Here is a 21517-nt window from a genome sequence, read left to right on the forward strand (position 1 = left end):
TATATATACAAAAAATAACTATCAAGTCTCAACATGAAATTAATTTATGTTTCATATATACTCTATTCACATAGTTAGAAGGTAGTTTGACACAACATTTGTGGTGTTATTATAGATATCCATTACTACACTTGTGTATGTGTATAGGACACTTGACCTTAGCCAAAAGTCCGAGAAGTAACTATGTATGCACATATTCCAAAATTTTTAAAGAAGTCCCCGATTCTAAACTTTCTGTCTCAAGCATTTTTGTAAAATCATTCAACATCTATACAAGGATCCGAAATTTAGCATTTGCTAAAATGAAAACAAGGGATGAGCATGCAGCGAGTGAAGACAAGGACTGAAGACTTGCAGTAGTCGTACTAGCCACACAGCTTTGGGGGAGTCACATGTCCACCTAAAGCCTCGGGACTGCAAATTGTAGAGAACAAAGTATCTCACTCAAACGGTTACTGTGAAGCACCTGCTGAGCTACTGAAGTCAAGACACAATGACCTCAATAACTTTATTGTTTATTAGTATTGTTATTGCTCTTGAGGTGGTCACATGCTCCATAGGAATTAGAGGAAAATGTATCTACTTTTCCCCATTCTTGACATTTCATGCTCTGTAACAGCCTGGTAACCCAGGCTAGAATCATGAATAGGGAGTAGCTGTGCTGTTCCTGGGAAGCCTTGGATAAAGTAGTTCAAAATGTGTCCCAATATTCTGGGTGTGTTATAAAATTTAAAATGTGGTAACTTGAATGAGGGAAAAGATGGTCTGCATGCTGCATGGGCACAGTGGTATATGAACGAACATTCTCCTGGAAGAGAGAACAGGGGCTGCCATCTTCACATAGATGCAATGTGCTTCTGGAGTTCTAGACCTGAAACAACCAATCCAAGCAACTAGGCAAAGGACTGATGCACTGAGTACGGAGGACAGAGGAGACATAGTGACATACATGTTTTCTTGGATTAGCTACTACCTTGACTTGAGCTTGGCACACTTCCTCCTTTATCATCCATGACCCTGCAACATGTATTTGATGTTGCAGTAAGAACGCTATTCTCTAACAGGATTATATAATTTTTCATCTGTGTGCCTTGTTCTATCAAATCCCTAATGCGTTTATCTCTGTATCTCAAATATCTAAGACAAGGTTTGATAGATTTAAATATTTAAACAAGCTTATTTTTATTAGGCAAATGAAAGAATGAAGAGAGAGACACGTTATATACTCCATTATCTCTTTCTCTAAAGAGAACAAGAACTATCAACATTAGTAATACATGGTATTTCCCGTGGCTCCTTCATTACATAACGCCTTCAAATGCACGGTGTCCGACAGAGGGGGCTTTGGAGTAAACCAAATTTCTGCCTGGCCCAATTTGCTAGAAAAGTGCCTAGTTGGTGCAGCAATTGCCTAAACTTTAACAAAACCTTTGTGATGGTTTATCTCCCAGAGAGATGAAATGCCTTTCTTAGCAGATGTGTAAACTCCTCCTTAGTGCCAGCTGGACTCATTTCAAGTTTTATATTGACAGGGCTTAAACTAAGAGACAGTAAGGGCTCTGTTTGTTAAGGAGTTATCAATGTAACTCCTTAAATGACTGTTACATAATATGTATTCCCAACTCGCCGGACTCAATTAATTCTCATCATTCACTCATGAACCACACAGGCCTCTCTTCTCCCTAAGGGGTCTGACAGAGAGAACGACCATCTGCTGCAATCCTTTCCATAAATTTTTGGTCAACTGCTCAGCCTATGGGGCTCTCAGTGGATGGACCATCATACCAAATGCTTCATGAGGCTCTGTGATCCAAATTAACTGCACGTCCATTTGTGGGGAGAAGGGGAAGGTAAGAAAGACCAGGGGCAAAGACCTCACATGCAGAGGTGATCCAGACTCTGTAACTTCTGCGTTGTTTATTAATTCTGACATTTAGCACTCTACTCTAAGATCTTGGTACACTAGAAAGAGACCTGAGTTCATTGGAAGGAATACAGGACCAAGAATCAAGAATGAATGCCAAAGAGGCAAACAGCCATAGTGAGGGAACGTGATCAGTCCTTTGATCATCCTCGGTCTCGTTTATACCTCTGTAGAATAAACATATCCATAGCTTTCTTCAGATCCAAATGATAAGAAATCCATGCCTTATACTGTGTCTTATAGGACCCTAACTATTTCAAGCTTCTGTCTTGTCACAGCCACTTTGACTGCCACTTGGTATAGCAATGACAAGTCAGCCCAGAGACTGTCTTTCCCGGTTCTCTACCCCTTCTGCCTGCCTTTCTCACTGACTTGAATAGGAAACTGTTTTTCTTGGTCTCCTTCTTGGCCTAGGTACTGGTTTCCACACAAAGGGAACCATGATATCTCTGGAAGATGCGGAGATCACGTTGCTCCTCTTAGATGATTCTCACGTCAATTCAGTAAAGTGAGAGTGGTCCCCGGCAAATTTAGACTCCCTTTGCCCTAGAAGGAGTCTTCTCCGTGGATATAAAGAACACTCCAATGTTCCTCAGTCAGAGGAGTTATTTCCTTCCTGATAAGCTCGCTTGAATTTCAGCTATCTTTCTTGTTCCATTCTTCTTTCTCCCTCAGTGATCAGAGGTATTAAAGACACACCTCATGCAGCACAGAAAAAGAAAGGAAAGTAACATTTCTGCATTATCTCTCTGAGCACTGATATCCGCCAGTGTCTACAGAGTCTACATCACAGAAAGAAGAAGAGTCCTGCTTTTTCCCCAATCATATTTCCAATCCTTGGGTTACACTAGAGCCCTGAGTGAACTAAGTATTCTGCTCTGGCTGAGATCTCTCTGAATTACTCTAGAAGAGTCATGGAAAAACTTGCAAACCTTCCAGTGATAACAAACAGCTGGCTGTGGCAATCATGCCATAGCTTTGCCACTGAGGCCCTAGAATCAGTTACCATAAAATGATGGCTGAATGGTGTGACCCCTTCTAGACTTAGGGGTGGCTTCTGACCTCCCCTGAGGAGAATTGCTGATGAGAGCAAAGTCACAAGTTTCAGCCCCACAGGGCCAGTCTGTAATGCTCTCTTCTGACTGGAGATGACGTGCTATCTTTAAAATATACCAAGGTCTTCAGTGGGAACTGAACTACAAGAGGACTCAGGTAGATTTTGTTGCATTGCATGAGGAGCTGAATTACTCTCTCTGAATGCTCGGGTGCTTTCCATGTCATCCTCACAACTCATCTGTGCAGTGGGTCTTTTTATTATTATTTCATTAGGTTCATTAGGTCTTTTCTTTTTTTTTTCTTTTTTTTTTTTTTTTACAGAGAAGGAAACTGAGGCTTAGACAGTTTGAAGGACTTATCCAAAGGAGCAAGCAATAAAATCCAGGTCTCTTCTGACTCCCAAGTCAATTTCCCCAACACAACATGAAATTTCCTAAAATTTCTCCATGGATGCCAAAACTCCATTTTTTTTAATATAAGGAGCAAAAGGTGGTCAAAAGGTGTCCAGTATCTGGGAACAAAAAAGAGAAATGATAATTGCCAATGCTGTATAACAAATGTGTTTCAGGGTCACTCCTTGGATTTTATTTAGTTGGCTTAGAGATATATTTAATTGTATTCAGAAGAATGGAAATAGGAGAATTTGAAGTTAACTCTCTTCTGGAATAAGATCCTGGCTAAATGCTAAACTTTCCCTGATACTATTTGGAAGGTACTAGAGGGTCTAATCTGATTCCCCTATGAATGTATTGTTCCAAAACCTGCTGACTGTCACAGGGGTTGATATTCTGAAACTGGCTCACAGTGGCTCTAACTTTGCAGAGTAGATTGTGTCCATCTCCTCCCAATTTTACATTCAGTGACAGCCCCAAATGGGCTAGGTCGAGCACAGCACAGCATGGAAATCACTAATCTACACAAACCAACCTCTTCCTCCCTTTGTGAATAAACATTTGCTCTACCTTTATAGCTCTGTCATTCTTAGTCATAGATATTTGGTAATCAAATCTGATACCATTTCCAGGGCAGTCCCCAGGAAATCTGTTTCTATAATATGACATCAAGCCCTGGGGACATGATCTGCAAAATATTCCCAACTACTGACCCACTAGAAGTCTCCTGTACTTTGTAGGGTTGTCCAGAAACTTGGAATAGAACTTCTTTAAACCCCCTCTACTATTCCCAGGAAAAGTCATTACTCTCTGGGAAATGTCAAATAGAACAAGAAGGCTGGGGAAAAGGGAAGACACAGACATCAAAAGAAGACTTTAAAATGTTCTTCAAAATTATCTGTAATATTTCCCCTAGAACTTCAATGTCGATTTTTCTATTTTTCCATAAACAAAAAGTAGATCGCAGGTTACTAAGTCAAATGAGCAATAAATTCTAACAGATGTACTGATAGTAGGATCTATACAGAGGGAGCTGATTCAGTCCAATCTCAGGACTTCTCTGGACTTTGGTGATCCACCTGGAAAAGGGGAAATGCCACACTCGTGTGTTCCTGGTGCAGGTATAAAATTGTATGATCCTTCTAGAAAATAATGTGGTAAGTTTTTTTTTCTTGATTGAGTTTATTGGTACATTTTAGGTATACAGTACAGTTACATTCATTATTGGGATCTTGTACCTTTACGTGACAGGTCTTGGTTCTTATTTTTCCCCATTCCCCAGCCCTCCCTTCACCCCCTCCACCCTTCCCAATTTACAAAAAGACTTTGTTTCCATTTTTCCCTTTTCTGGTATTTTTTTCTTCTCCATTATTTCTCCCCCCTTCCCACTTCCCCCACACCTCTAGCCCTTCTTTTCCTATTTCACATTGTCAGCTATACAACTTGGATCTTATTTACACTTTTAGCTTTTCACACCAGATAAACTATTAATCATGTGGTGATTTGTATTTTACCTGGCTCATGAAAATTTCACAAAGCACCTTTATCCATAGCCCCAAACTAGAGACCGCATGTTCATAGCCAACAACCGGTTGTTTGGGGTGCGTTCATATATCTGATGAGAAGGAATGAGCCACTGATACACAGTGACATGGGTGTATTTTTTAAAACAGCAGTTGAGCAAAAGAAATGGAAAACAGTACCTATTTACAATTCCATTTTGTGTGAAGCTTAGGAATGGGCACAATTTATCCATGGTCCTAGAACTCAGAAGACTGATTGTCTTCATCCTAGAGGTGGAAGAATCAGGTCCCAGGGGGTATGAGGGAACTGGGGGGTGGTGGGTGTGTAAATGCCGGACTCTTGATTGGAGTGGTAGGCGTACAGTTATCAAAATTCACCAAATTGTATGCTGTACTAGAATCCACTTGAAATATGTGTATTCGTATAAACACATTTAAATCTCAAACACAGAGAGATCATCTAATGCAATCAACTGGCTCAGGCAGGCCCACAACATCCAGCTTCCTCCAGGCCCTCAGGCACAGGGACTTGGACCCCTTCGAGATGTTGGCCCCTTTTCCTCCCAGTGTTGCTACAAGCTGAGCCGGGACACTGAGCAACCCCAGGTCCTTTGCCTGGAACTTGCCTATTTCCCATCGGACACAAAGGCCCTCTGGGGCATCCCGGACTCTCGTGAGGCCGTTCAACCTTGCAGGCAGTGGGGAATTCCTGGCCTAGGGCGTGAGTCAGCGCCCGCCCCGCGGTGGGCAGGACGCGCCCCATAAAGCTGCGGGCCCGAGGCTGGACGGCGCTCCTGATCCCCCAGGTCCTTTGCCTGGAACTTGCCTATTTCCCATCGGACACAAAGGCCCTCTGGGGCATCCCGGACTCTCGTGAGGCCGTTCAACCTTGCAGGCAGTGGGGAATTCCTGGCCTAGGGCGTGAGTCAGCGCCCGCCCCGCGGTGGGCAGGACGCGCCCCATAAAGCTGCGGGCCCGAGGCTGGACGGCGCTCCTGATCCCGCTGCTGCTGCACGGCCCTCTCCCTCTCCGAGCTGGGTCTGACCCCTTTCTTCCCTCCCTGCCCACCCGCAGGAAGCAGGGCGGAGATCTGCCTCCTGCCCCCAGAACCAGGGCTCTGCCAGGACCCGGTGACCCGCTACTACTACGACAGGTACACGCAGACCTGCCGGGCATTCAGGTTCGGGGGCTGCGGGGGCAACGCCAACCAGTTCGCCACCTGGGAGGCCTGCGATGAAGCTTGCTGGATGATCCGGGGTAAGCGCTCCTCGCGTGCTCTCTGAGGGCTGTTTCTCCCCAAGGGGCTTCGGGGAACTTTGCTAACGGTGCGGGTCCCGGCTTGTTTTGTTTTGGCTTACTTTTTTTCTCTCGTTGGTTTTAGCCTGAGTAGTTTCAAGTGTGCAGACAGCCTCGGCTTTCCTGAAAGTAGTCGCAAATCTACAACCGCTATCACAGTCCTCTTGCCTGACCTTTATCATAATTCAAAGCCTGTGGCGACTTTGGCCAAGTTGTTTTGTTTTGTTTCTGTTAGTTAACCACAGGGCATAGTAAGTGCAAGAGGGTACTGTGTAAGATGCAATGCAAGTGCCTTTCTGTGTTCATCGCTAGTTCCAAATCTGTGTTTCTTTTCTGTCCCTGAGAACATACTCTTTGTTCCAGGCAACTGTCCATTGATCTGAACTACTTATGTGGATTTTATTTTTGAAAGGCGATTTAGTTCATTATGAAACTTTACTTTTGTCCGGAGACCTAAATTTGCCTTGAGTTAGTGTAAGAATATTATATTCACAATACTGTGATTTATTTTACTTTTTAAAAGTGAATCTAATCAAGGCTATAAAAGGGCTGTGCCATTTAAGGAACTGAGCCAAGAAGAAACGCATATTACTACAAATAAGCTTTGATTAACTTCAAATGTATAAACAGACAACAGTGACTCCACTGGAGGTGGAAGAAATGTCACAGCTGAGTCAAACCGAGGTAATTCACCAGATTAATTCTGGTGAATTTATATTAATCTAATAGCAACTGTGAATACTTCTCTTTCATCGCTTTCTGAAATTTCAGTAAAGCTTTGAAAGTAATAGTAAGAGCGGTACTTTTGACTAACTGTATTTTATTGTCCTTCTTGTCTTAGAGGTTCCCAAAATTTGTAGGTTTGAAGTCAGTAAGAATAAGTGTGGCAAGTCCAGTGCAGAGTATTTCTTCGATCTGAAGACCATGAGATGTGAGAAATTCACAACTGGTGGGTGTCCCTACAATATGAACCGGTTCCCTGATGAAGCATCTTGTATGAACTTCTGTGCGTCAAAGAAAAGTAAGGACTTTTTTTTGTACTATATCAGTTTTTTTCTATTAAGATTTTTGTGTGAAAAAGTAGCTTGGAGTTCAGGGATGTAGCTCGGTGGTAGAGTGCTTGCCTAGCATGCATAAGGCCCCAAGTATAATCCCCAGTGCTTCAAAAAGAAGTCAGTAGTTTGATGTGAAATTAAAATGTTTTATGTTCACGTGTAATTGATATCAATCATAACTCTATCACCCTGTGAGGGAGTAGTGTGTCCCATTTTTACATGTAAAGCTACAAACTGGAAGTTAATGACTTCCCAAGCTCTCAGGGTTGGGATATAACAATGCCGTTATTCAAGTCTTGCTGCCTTTCATTTTTTGTGTTGTTGCCTTAGAAACTATAGGTTGAGCATCGTAAGTGTGAAAATCTAAAATTGGAAATTCTCCAAAATTTGTAAATTTTTGAGCACCAACATGATGCTGCAAGGAGGAAACTTCACAAATGACCCTATATGATAGGCCACTGGTGAAATACAGACACCCTAAAACTATTGTTTAAAATACCTTTAGTCTGTGTGTATGAGGTATACATGAAACATAGACTAGTTTTATGTTTAGACTCAATGTCTAGTCCCCAAGATGCCTCCTTATATGTATAGATGTCTCAAAATTTGAAAAAAATCTGAAATCCAAACCATTTTTTGTTCCAAGTACTCTGATAAGGGATACTCAGCCAATATTTCTGATCTTCTCAATTTTTACATAAAAATTACTGTATTCATTAATGAAAGTCTTGACTTCAGGTTTATATGGAATGTTTTATATATGAGATAGTGAATATATAAAGACTTAAGAATTTAATTAGGTTTTGTAATTTTTAGTAATTGAAAATTACTAAAAGATCTGTAGCCTGTAGAACCCCCAACCTTGAAATGGTAAATTACTAGGGCAGTACTGAATTTTGGGGAGAGATATAACACTGGCATCTCCCCCGGACACATCAGAGGCAAAGTAAAAAAGTTCAACAAACCATGAAGTTTTGCTTTGGAAGGGACTTTGATTAAGTTGTGTTGCTATCTTGTTAAATATGCAAAATCTTCAACCAATAGGGAGATGGTTGTTGAAGATATCACATAGTATGTGTAGTTGTAAAAGTTCCATTGGTTGGACTCAGTAATCACATATGTATATTCTTGATTAACAAAGCAAGAAGAGCTAATAAAATCATTTAACATAAAACTATCAGCACAAGGAAGTTTACTGAATTATATTTGCATTTTCCTTTGAAACTTAGCCCATCTTAACACGACCATGCCTGGTTTAGGGGATTAAAATTTTCATGTTGAAAGGATAAAAGACATCTCCAGAACGTATTTGGTCTAGTTCATAAAAAATTAGAATTACCAGAATAAAACATGTAAGCTTACCTATAGTTTGAGGTACACCTTCTCCAGGGATGTTGGATTCAGAATGGGGTTTGTATGGGATTAGATTTCTTCAGTTACTTCAGCGGTCATCACCGTTTATTAAATTTGGTATGATAGCATTTCCAATTTTATTTTCTTTTTCATAAAGTGCCATCATTTTGCTACAGTCCAAGAGATGGAGGATCGTGCTTTGCTAATGAGACTCGCTATTATTTTAATATGAGACGCAAAGCTTGTGAGGACTTCAACTACACTGGCTGTGGAGGGAATGACAATAATTTCTCCTACTTGAAGGATTGCCAACGAGTTTGTGAAAAAGGTAATGAAATTTTCTTTTATTCAACTTTTAAACAAACTTTAAAAATAATTAATAAATAAGGCTATATTTTAGGTACCTGTTTTACTAATCAGAAATTCCCATTCCTAGACTAATGCTACAAAAATAGCCCTTACATACTGAACTGCCGTGTGAAATGCCTGTACGGGCTAGATACAGTGGACAAAAATGAGAACCTTGTATTTTTAAAGGTAGAATGTTATCAACTGAGTTTACAGTGAGTCCAGCTGACTTCATAGTCAGAAAAAAAAGAGGAGCCAATCTTATAAGTATCATGAAGAAAGGTGATTAAAACTAAGCCTACAGACTGAAAACATAAAATATTGATTGCTATTTTGTTGACTTTAGCCTACAAGAGGGGAAAAAGGAAGACACAAAAGCCTCCCTTTTCAATTAAAAGGCCAAAATCTTGGAGGAAGAGATCTTAAGAATTTTCTTCTATGTCGTCTTGTGAATGCTTATTTCCTGAACGACTGTATCTGTGGAATATGGCACAATGAGAAAACAAATCATAAGAGATTTATTCACTCACCAATTTTTTTTACTGATACAAGTTACTTTTTCACCTGTGCATATGTTATACATAACTACCTGATATTCAAATGTGAATTTCTCCTTTTTTATTCACTGTGTATGAGTTTGAATTATTATAGTGCATAAGATATAAAGGAAAGTATGACTCATTCAGTTCTTGGGTTGCTAGTCTTTATTTCTGCAGATAATCATACCTGAAATATCATTAGATAATTATGTACTTTTAACATATATGAGCATAAACAGCTGGCAAATATGTGTCACTATGAATTAAAAGTTGGATTATATTTTCTGACCAAAGAAACAAAGTTGCAGATTCACTAACACTTTGAAAAACAATCCAATATGCAGATCTACTAACTTTGCTTTCAATCTGTTGTGTCACAATGCAGCGTGATGAGTAAGGGGACATATTTAAAGTATAATAAAATGCTTTTGACTGAATTAAAAAGTTAGCAAATTTATTGTCAAAATGTCCTGGGGGGGGGAGTTATATCTACACCTACCTCTTTTTTTTTTCCAAAGCTATCTATTCTCACTCACATGTGTAGGTTTGTAAACATATAGATAGATGGTTTCAAAAGTTCTTATTACATTATTTTCTAAGACAAAATGGGGTGGAAACCAATAAAGTTGTTAAAATTTTTTTACTATTAAAAATTTTAGACTACAACAAATATGATTCAATAATTTAAATTTTACCAACAGATTATTAGAATCATTATAAATTATAAAAAGGACCATTACAGTGAGATAGTTTTTGTATTTTTTTTACAATAGACTTCTAAAATTTTCTGTATATATTTGGCAAAATTTGCCTCTTACTTGGCAAAATTACAAATACATTTGCCCTTTGGTTGAGCAACCCTCACTGAAAACCAGGCCCAGAATAGATGTTTGACATGTAGATGTATGCCTGAGGACATTGTTTGATTCTGGAAACTGGATGGAAACCAACTAGCAGCTCAAAATGGGGGATTGGTTTAAAAAATATGGATAAAGAATGAGTAAACTATCTATACATGGATATCACCTGACCCTAAGAATACATTAAAAGAGACCCAGAATAACATGAATATACATGCATCATTATCAGCAGCAGCAGCATCACAGGAGATATGAAAGTATTCCAAATGATTACTTAGACTCAAGTACTGTGGTACACAACTGTAATCCTAGCATTCAGCAGGCTGACACAGAAGGATTCTAATGTAAGCTCAGTTCGGGCTACATAGTGAATTCAAGGCCGAGGAGGACTACATAGCAAGACTTTGTTTCAAATCATAACAAAACAAAACACAGACAAGCAGGTTCCTATAGAGGGAGGGAGTGAAGGAAAAAGTGGACAGGTATAAGATGAAATTTATGTGAATGTCCCTTCTATTTTAAGTTGTATCATATAAATATTTTACATTATTTGAAATAAAAATTGAACAAAAATGAATAAAAAGAACTTCTTTGAGGTTCGAAAAATATACAAAACAATGAAACTCAAATTACCTAAAATAGTGTCATAATTACACAAAAGATATATATTTATTCTCAGTGACTTTCCAAAACAGTATTTTGATCATTTGTCTTTTGGAGTATATAATCTAAGTCTCAAAATTTTCTGAATAAATCTGTAAAGCAGCAAATATTTAGTGTTATTAGTAAAATTGCTATTGGTATTTGAACTTACAGTATACAATACTGTTTACTGTATACAGAATATATAATACTATATTATCCTATATAGGCTATTTTAAAAACAAGTATTTATATTTCTTTGGATGCCAAAGATTTAAATTTTGAGAAAAATTATGTAAGTATGAAATTAAAATACTAAGTGTGTTAGTTACTTTCCTGTCATTGCTGAGGCAAAATACCCAACACCCAAAGTTAAAAGGGAAGGGGTTTATTTAGTTCACATTTTGTAGAGGCTTCAGTTTATAGTCAGCTGGCTCCAAGGCAGAATGGCACATGAGAGAGGGGCAACAGATCATGGCCACAGAACACAGCAAAAGCAGCAAAGAGACCTTAAAAATGTCTCTTTGCTCCTTTTATTCAAGCTAGCTAGGATGGGTAGTAAGTACTCACACCTTTCATCCTAGTGCCCTTGGGCTGAACCCCACCATGAGCCAATCAGACACTCTAGATCCAGCCACCTCTGCAAAAGCATGAGGCTTTGGTGGAAACATCTAAACAAAAGCCATAGCATTCCAACCCTGGCCTCCCAAAGACTCATGCATATCCTTTTAAGCAAAAAAAGCATTTAGTCCATCTCCAAAAGTTGCCAAGTCCTAACAGGTTTCAGCATTGTTGAAAAGTCCAAGTCCAAAGTCTCCTCTGAGATTTAAGGCAAATTCTTAGTTTCAAGCTCCTGTATAAATGAAAAGTTAAAGCCAATATTCAATGTCACAAGTTAGATATTTCCATTCCAAAAGTTATAAAAGGAGATACAAAGGCATGGGACCAAAACAAGTCCAAAATCCAGCAGGGCAAACATTAAATCCCACAGTTTCACTTGCGGTATCCCTGGCTATCTGTGGCAAGTTGTGAACTCCAAAGGGCTTTGGTGGTTCCTCCCCTACAACATTTCTGGTAGTTGTGGCTCCCATGGCTTCTTTCTTGGGCCAACTCTGCTCCCTCCTTTTAGTTTTCTTCAGATGATCAGTCCTCCTGGCTTCACCAAGCTTCTGGGGTCTCTTCTGCACCTTCAGCTTCACACTCACTGCTTCACACACTTCCTTCTCAAGGGCACACTGCCTGGCCTCCCAGGCTGCCCTCTGAAATCTGGGTAGAAACCTTCCTAACCCCATAACTCTTCATTCTTCATGCACCTAAAACCAGTGCCACATGGCTAATGTCAAGGTTTGCTGCCAGCTGGAGAGGAAGCTAGTCTTTCTTCTCTGTTGGCTATAGGGGTGGAATGCCCCTGAATCAAATCCCTTGGAACAATTTCTCTACACTGCCACCATTCTGGAACATGGTGCTCTGGAGATCTCTTCTCAAATCAGTCTTCTATTTTTGCAGTTTTAAAGCTGTAAAGGGAGGAGTGTATTTCACACTGTCAATTATACCATTTGGACATCGTTTATACTTTTAGTGTGAAGTAGGAAGTAAATGGCTAAAGGGGAAGTGGGAAGAGGAGGGGAAAGGAAATAAGGGAAAAGAAAATATGTGAAAAAATGGAAACAAAGTCTTTGTAAATAGGGAAGGATGAAGGGGTGGAAGGGAGGGCAGGGGTATGGGGAAAAAATAAGAACCAAGACATATCAGGTAAAGGTACAAGATCTCAATGATAAATGTAACTGTATTGTTTGATTTAAATGTACCAATAAATTTAACAGAAAAAAGGGTGGAGTCTGCTGCTTCATGTGATGCCCTCAGGCCATCTTTTCTATTCTTCTGCTCCTTCTCAGCAATCAAGATCTCTGCTCTATCTTTGCAGTCCACAGATTTACTAGAGCTCCCCTCTGGCCAAACTCAAAACATTTTCAATCATTCTTCTGGGCTGCTTTTCTTAATTCTCAACATAGATCTGGCCACAGTCCCCCAACAGTAGCCATGCCACCACCTCAACATTTGACTGCCTTGAATTTTTTTTTGTCAGATAATTAGTCCACCACCCTTAATCTCAGTCTCAGGGAAAGTCTTGGGATACAAGCAAAATACAGACAAACTGTCTGCCAAGCTGTAACACACATTGTCTGGAGGCCAACAGCCAATGTAGTCCTTCCCAGCAGAAACCTCCTGAGCCTGGTCTTTACTGGCTAGCTGGTCTTCTGAGCTCTGACCAGAATTTCCCATACACCACAGCCTAAGGTATTCCAGCTCTACTTCTTTAGCAGCACCTCTTAAACTTTTTTAATTCTTTTTTTTCCTATAAGCTAGTTACAAAGGCACTTGAGCCACATGGCCAGGTAATGTCACAGCAACAACCCCACTCCTGGTACCAAATTTCTGTGTTACCTACTTTTCTCTCATTGCTGAATGTTTGACATCCAAAGTGAGAAGGGAAGGAGTTTATTTAACCAATTATTTGTAGAGATTTTAGTCAATAGCTGGCTCCAAGGAAGAGTGGCACGTGGCAGAGGAACAACAGGTCATGGCAGCAGAACACAGCAAAAGCAACAAGAGACTATAACAGCATCTTTCTGCCCCTTTTAGCTTACTTAGACTATTTAAGATGGATAGCACTCACACCCTTGATCCTAGTGCCCTTAGGTCTAGCCCTACCATGAGTTAATTACACACTCTAGATTCAACCACCTCTGAGAAAGCATGAGGTTTTTAGAGGACATCTAAACAAAAGCCATAACACTAAATAAAAAACTTTTAAGTTGGATTTAGATATATTGTATAAACATGTAATTTATTTTCTCTTTCAAAAATATGACTTTCCATTCTTCCATGGAAAAGTCCTTAAAGCAATGATAACTCAATAGCAGGAAGTATGCCTACCATTCAAATTTCAATGACTCAACATTATATCTCACTAAAATGAACCAATGATTTTAAGAGAAATCTCTGAATCTAGGTCTAGAGCATGAAATAGGTCAAATGAACCACGGCCATCTTATTCTAGAAGTCAAAGATACCATAAAAGGTAATAATAAAGTAAATAATAAATAATAAAGTAAATTTTAAAAACAGAATAACATTAAGTAATTTCTACTGACCTAAGATAAGATGATGTGAGCATCAATACAAATAATGACTTCAATATACATAGACACAAATAAAAAGAGAAAAATATATAGAGTCACAGTTATTTACTATATTAATTGTTTTCTAATTTCTAGGACAAAAATAGTTGACACTCACAATTTAAAAGAGGGGAGGTTTATGTGACTCACAGTTCCCAGTGCATTTAGGTCATGGTCAAATGAAGGAAAAGGGCATAATCGAGGAATCTGTTCATCCCATGGCAGGGAGGAAGCAGAGAGGAGAGGGTTTGGGGAGGCGTCAGAGAAGGAGAAAGAGAGAGAGGTGGGGGAGAAGGAGAGAACAAGAATGTACTCATCTAGGTCCCATCTCTAGTGAAACACCTCTTCCAAGCCAGTTCCTACCTCCTTACAGTACATTCAGCTATTAACTCATCAGTGGACTAATTCACCAAGAATATAATATTCTCTGTGATTCAGTGACCTTTCAAAATTCCCACCTATGAATACATGAGGCTTTTGGAGGACATTTGAGATTCAAATAATAATATTCTATGCCTGGACTCTAAAAGACTCCTGGCCATCTCATTGTGAAAATGCATTTGGTCAATCTCTAAGTTTTAACAGTTGCAGTATTGCTGAAAATCTAGTCCAAGGCCTCTTTTGAGATTCAAGGCAAATTCTTAGCTGTGAGCTCCTATAAAAATAAAAAAAGAAAGTAGTTACAACATAGAATGACGCAAGGTAAACATTCTCATTCCCAAAGAAAGTGATATAGGGCACCAACTAATCAAAAAGTGATGTAGGGCAAGTAATCTGAATAAGCAAAAGTAATCTAAACAAGAGAAATATTATAACTCCCAACCTAATAGATATCTGAAAAGTGAGTTTGTATTCTTTAAATTCAAAGAATGAATTCTATGAACAATGGAGGCTAAGAGTAGGAAATATTTATTGAGAGAAAGACGGCTTCTATGTAAGAGAGACAAGAGAAACAGGAAAAAGGGTTTCTCAGCCACCCCACTTTTCAAAAGTGTTTTATAGGGCAAAGCCATGAGGTGAGGTGGGTACAAAGTGAGACAAAACTATAAGATCTAATGGAAAATTACAAGGTAGGTATGAGATGAGATAAAACCATGATCAAACAATAAGATTACAGTACAGTCACCCAGGTAATATTGATTAAATAAGAATCAAATGAGAAAACAAGTCACGTAGCAAATGTACATGGAATTTCTGGAAAGGAAATGGGCTAGGGAGATTGATATCTTATTAGAATATCAATCATTGCTATTTATCCCCGGGGGAAGTAAGTGGGCACAGTACTTTTTCTCTTTTTTTATAATGCTAACCAGTGAATGAGTCTAGATTGTCTTTTGTATTGACTCCTGCAGGACTGGCCCTGTCTAACTGCCTGTAAGATATTTAATTAACTTACCTGTCTACAATAAAGGGAGTAGGAAGATAGAAAGCAATCAGCCCAAAGCAAGAAGGAAACCAAACAGGGCAAACATTAATTCTTGTAGCTCCCTATCAAGCATTCAGGGCAGGTTGTGACCAGATGTGAACTTCAAAGGCCTTGGGCAGCCCTGCTCCTGCATCCTGACTTGTTGCAACCTGCGTGGCCTCTCTTGAGATGGCTTTGCTTGTTGTACACGATGTGTTTTAAATGCCCCACATTCCTGGCATCTCTAGCTTCCGGAGGCCTCCACTGATCTTTTGACTCCACTCTCACAGCTTCACACATCATCCTTTCAGAAGTACATTGCCTGGCCTCCCAGGCCTTCCTTTGAAATCTGGGTGGATGCCTACATAACCCTACAACTCTTGCATTCTGCTTGCCTGGAAAACCAGCATCACATAGATAATACCATGGCCTGCCAACAGTATAGCCTGGCCCCCTTGGATCATGACTCTAGCAGCCTCTAGGTGCCTGGATGAGTGAATTTGGGGAAACACTTCCCTAGGCAACCCTAAAAGGTACACTGGGGAGGGGTCTGTTCTCACAGGAGTTTATCCTCTTATAACCTTGAGCCTATCGTAAGAGTGGTCTGTCCATTTCCTGAATGTCTTCAAGGCATCTATTCTATTGTCCTAATGTAGAGTACTAGGCTTTTTATGCTAAAATTGTCAACAACCACACTATGGCTCCAATTTTGCAAGCTCTTCCTTTCTGTTGAAACTACAAACTTTTCACATCTTTTGGCACTAATATTTATTCCTGATTCTCCTATATAAGTTTAGCTAAATGTAACCAGCAATACCCATGACACAGCTTGAACATTACACTACCTTAAAATTTACTCCACTGAATTATTTCCCTTTAAATTCACCTCCCACAGTCTTACATCAAGAACAAAACATAAATTTTTTTTTGCCAGAAGAATAGCCTCTAGTTCAATTTCCAGTGCAGTCTTCATTTCCATCTGAAACCTTGTGAACCTGGCCATTATTGTCTGCTCAATATTCTGCTCTTCTGAGCTTGACCCAGAATTGCCCATCAAGTTTGACTTATAGCATTCTAGGTCTTCTCTAGCCAGCATTTCCAAATCTTTTTGAACTCCTTCAAAACAATTCAAAAGGCTTTTGAACCACATGGCCAGGTACAGTCACAGCGACGTCTCCTCCATTTCTCTGGTATTAATTTTCTGTACTAGTCTCTTCTCCATCTCTGGGACAAATACTTCTAGTGATAATATCAGGGTGTTACAATATAAACTTAGGAAATACAGTGATAGCTGTGACTAGATAGGGGAAAAACTATCTGACAGCTTTTACCCAACACCCACAACTTAGAAATTTATTTGGTTTAGTAGGGTCAGTCCATGGTCAGCTGGCCCCACGGCAGAAACAATATGGCAGGAGGGCATGGCAAGTGAGACGTGGTCACCCTGTGGTAGCCAGGAAGCAGAAGAAAGTAGATGCAGGAATAAGAATATATTCTTCCATGTCTTCCTTTCAGTAACACACCTTCTCTAACCAGCAACCCCCCGACAGCTCTGACAGCCATGCATGCAACAGTAGACAAATCCACTCATAAGTATAACACCCCCATGACCTATTGACTTTTAAAAAGCCCCACCTATGAATGCATAAGACTTTTGCGGGGGCAGTAATCCATATCACACACACACACACACACACACACACACACAAAACTGTTGACACAAGTGCTCATGTGTGTGCACACATACAAACTTTCCTAAAATTTTTTTGGTTTTAGGGACTTATGACTTTGAAAAAATAGTGGATTCACAGAAAGGATAAAGTATTTATCCTTTGTGTGTGTGTGTGTGTATGTGTGTGTGTGTGTGTGTGTGTGTGTGGTGTGTGTCCTTTAAAACCTGTACCCCAGAGAAACTAAATAATGTATTAGAGAAAATTATTTGTAAAATTATTTTAACACATGTAATACATGTGTTAAAATGTTAAATAATGCTACCATTGAAAGTACGAATCTGGGTGATAATCAGTGGGTGCTGAAAGCATTGCATGATGGGTTTGTGGGGTACAGAATACTATGGGAACCAGGCTAGTATCTTTGAACTACTAAATAATTTTAACATCCATAAATGTATGACATTAGACTTTATTTGCCTTCTGATATGGTACAGTACAAAGTGCAAACCCTTCCATAAAACATCCTCACAGAAAAAAAGGTACCTCTATAGTTTGTCAAACCTCATTTGCTGGTGCAGGTGCAAGTTATAAGAAACCAAGGGAAATAATTTGCTAAATCCACAATGTTGTATGCAGGAAAAATATTATCGTTTTCCAAATCATTGAAATGTGTTTAGAAGAGGAAGGGAAAGTAGTATTTTTATGGAATATGACGTTAAAAAGCAGCCTGCTTTTAAAGAGTTTTCTGATGAATAAGGCCTATGTTTACTGCAAACTGTTTTTTGTGGTTTTTAGAATGATTGCAGTATAGAAATCTTGTGTGGGCTTTGGCATTGTAGATTGAAGGATGTAAAGCCTTGGGGAATTCCACCTAAAGTCTCCAAAACATGTTTTAATTTGGTATTTTCTGCCTCTAACCCCTTTTATATAAAGCCCTTAGAGATCACGGACCAAACTCAGCCTATGCTCCCAGTTCTCTGAAAGCACGGATAGGAAGTAGATCCTTCACAGTCAGTTGCCCTAATGCCCCAGACTTCTCCCATTTTATTAAACATATATCAAATTATACATTGTATTTGTCAGTTAAAAAATAAATTTAAAAAGTAAGATAATTTTTGAACTAGGGAAAAAAGAAATATATAATACTATCATAAAATGTTCTGCAGTCAAAAGAAAATTCCTTCTGACCACAGCCCACATTACTCATTACTATGGTTTCACCAGACAGCCTGATTAAAAGGAATGTCTCATTCTGTGACACAAAAAGAGGAATAGGAGGCTTTTATTTTGGAAAAAAAATGGTCTGTATTACAACTCATATCGCCTCTATGCACACACATCGTCACAACATTCAAACGTGGAAGCAGCAGTGGGTCTTCCAAGGTCATGGTTCCCCTGCCTATACATCCCGTCTCCTCCAGCAAGTCTTACAAGCTTCTAGCTAACAGTGTAACCAGTAAGGAAATAGCCTATGGAAAGTTTATACCCGTATGGCACAGGGGTTGTAGAAATTCCAACAGTGATACAATTAGGGGTAAATCTGTAGAATGATCCCAGGGAATGGACCTAATTTGATGTCATTAGAAGGCTATTTATCGATACTTCTTTGGACCTCTTATGGCCTTTTGGCAAGAATTCATCTTCACTAGCTTCATGTTTCTAGAAAAATATAGGTCTTTTGAAAAAATAAGGAAACATAGAAAATGCAAAGCTGTAGCTTTAAAATATTTATAAACTGTTACATACCTAGAGCAAAACGGAGGCAAGCAAACATGAAAAGCAGAATTATCCTAAATTTTTTATTTTCCTTCTAATCATTTAGCCAATGTATGTATTTAAATCTATGCTAATTTTCATCATGTTATGTAGAAAAATAACAATATTCCATGATTTTCCTTCCTATGTCTGCTCCATGTGCAATCACCCATACTGTTGGCAGAATATTATTTCTTAAAAATAAAAACAGCTAACCAAGTTACTCACTTACTTCAAATTCTGTAGTGCTTTCTATGAAGTGTTCATGTTAGTCTCCAAGCGTCTACTGTGTCACCAAGGCTCCTTATGACTGGACCATGACCTTTTTCTTCAAATTCATTTTCCATCAGCTGTAACCCACAATTCAGTGACACTACATTATCTGCAATGCCCAAAGCCTGCTCTGCTGTTTTGCTCTCTACCCTGTGACCCTCAAGTGTTGTGCGTAAGAACCATGTGGGGAGTAAGGTGCATGGTGAGTGCCTGAGTTCTGTGCCTGGGGTTTTTGATTCAGTGGACTCAAGACAGCACTCAAAGACATGCATTATAATCAATAAAGATCACTTGCATCTAATTTTAAGAAACACTGCTTTGCACTCCATAGTAAACTCTGTTTTTCTTTGAAAAAATATTCTTCTTCCTTGCAAATATTTGACAAGGTAAATCTTCCTGTTGACAAAGCATTCTTGATCTCTTCAAACTGCTTTAGTTGTTTATAGTTAGGGCAGACTAAATTCAAACTAACTTCCTAGTTGTACTAATACAATATTTAACTACTTTTCTGTTAAGTTGTCTAACTTGTTCATGTAAACTTAATAGGCTATTTTAAAATTATAAATATACTGCCATACCTACTTTGTACATATAGAAAATAAAATAAAATATAAGGCCACAATGGAAAACAACCCAGAATTTCATCACTAAGTGATGAGTTAGTACATTTCTGTTTTCTTGAGGTAAAAATGGATGAGTTAAGAGATATAAGCCTCTTAATGCTTTCGTTATATACTGACAACCTTACAACAAAGTTACACCAATTTATTCTTGCCTAAGAATGTATAAAAATATTCAACACAATAGGGTTAAGTTAAAAATACATCACTTCTTTATTATGATAAAATGGTATTTTATCATTATTTTAATTGTTTCCAAAGTTATTATTAAGCTTAAACTTCTTTTAGTATAAATTTAAGGTGTATAGCATATTGTTTTAATACTCATATCCATGATAAAATGATTACTACAGGTATAAGATTTAACATATCACATTTCATAGTCATTTTTTATAAGAGCACCTAAAATCAACTCTCTTAGCAAAATGTTTATGTACAGTGTTATCAGCTACAGTCCTCCTGCTCTATATTAGAACTATAGACTTATTTATATTACGTAACTGCCAGTCTGCACCCTCTGACTTATGTCTCCCATTTTTTCTCTCTCCTTCTCCCAGGTAATCACTGTTCTAACTGTTTCTATGTACTTGGCTTCCCCTGCCCCAGATTCCACTTATAAATGAAATTATGTAATACGTCTCTTTCTGTGTCTGCTTTTTCATTGGACGTGATGTCCCCCAGGGCAGTCCATGTTGCTACACATGGCAGGAACTCATTTTTAAGGATGAAATATATATTAATAGATGTTAATACTATATAATATTATATATATATATATATAATACACTTTATATATCACAGTTTTATTTAATTTATTGGTTGTTGGACATTTAGGCTGATTCTACATTTCATAGCTATCATGAACAATAGAGGGGCTGCTAGATCTCATGGTAGTTATATTTTCAATTCCTTGAAGACTTTTCATATACATATTCAATATAATGTCTACACTAACTTGTTTCCTTTCTCTTTATGCCCTCCTCAGCACTGTTTCTCTTTTGACTTTTAGACAATAGCCATTCTTATGGAAGTATGGTTCCACTTCACTATGGCTTTGGTTAGCATTTCCCTTGTGATACGCGTTTTCAATTTAAAATAAAACCACTTTGTTAAGGTATAATTAATTGACATACAATAAAGTGCACTTTTATAACGCATATACTTGGATAAGTTTTGACAAAGGCAAACACCCGAGCATCCAGACAAAAGCCAAGAGAGCAGAGACTCACCATGCTCAGAGCCTCCTCACCCCCACTTGTGATCCATCCCCAGTCCTGGCAAAGCTGGTCTGCTTTCTGTCATCACATATTAGTTTGTAGTTACTGGAATTTTATTTATTATTTTTTAAAATATTTATTTATTTACTTATTTTGGTACTGGGGATTGAACTCGGGTCCTTGCGCTTGCAAGACAGGCCACCGAACTGCTGAGGTAAATCCCCGGCCCTGGAATTTTAGAGAAATGGAATCACACAGCCTATAGTTTTACTTTTTAAAACATACTCAGATATAATTTACATACAATGAATCCAGTGTATATATTTATCAGGGTTCTGCAGAGAAATAGAAAGTGTGTGCGTGTGTGTGTGTGTGTGTGTGTGTGTGTGTGTGTGTGTGTGTGG

At 38.7% G+C, this 21517-nt stretch overlaps 1 protein-coding gene across 1 annotated transcript in view; it reads left to right on the forward strand.

The window, feature by feature from the left end:
• Window positions 1-10111, forward strand: part of Tfpi2 (tissue factor pathway inhibitor 2) — a 13255-nt gene extending 3144 nt beyond the window's left edge. The window contains exons 2-6 of the mRNA XM_010603495.2: window positions 2339-2427; window positions 5930-6152; window positions 7033-7212; window positions 8757-8927; window positions 9294-10111. Coding sequence (XP_010601797.1) covers window positions 2339-2427; window positions 5930-6152; window positions 7033-7212; window positions 8757-8927; window positions 9294-9373 — 743 coding nt within the window. The 3' untranslated portion in view covers window positions 9374-10111. The remainder of the gene's footprint in view (window positions 1-2338; window positions 2428-5929; window positions 6153-7032; window positions 7213-8756; window positions 8928-9293) is intronic.
• Window positions 10112-21517: the final 11406 nt, after the last annotated feature.

The sequence above is a fragment of the Fukomys damarensis genome, unplaced genomic scaffold (assembly GCF_012274545.1).
Source record: "Fukomys damarensis isolate Sample0158 unplaced genomic scaffold, DMR_v1.0_HiC HiC_scaffold_4, whole genome shotgun sequence".
Classification (NCBI taxonomy): Eukaryota; Metazoa; Chordata; class Mammalia; order Rodentia; family Bathyergidae; genus Fukomys; species Fukomys damarensis.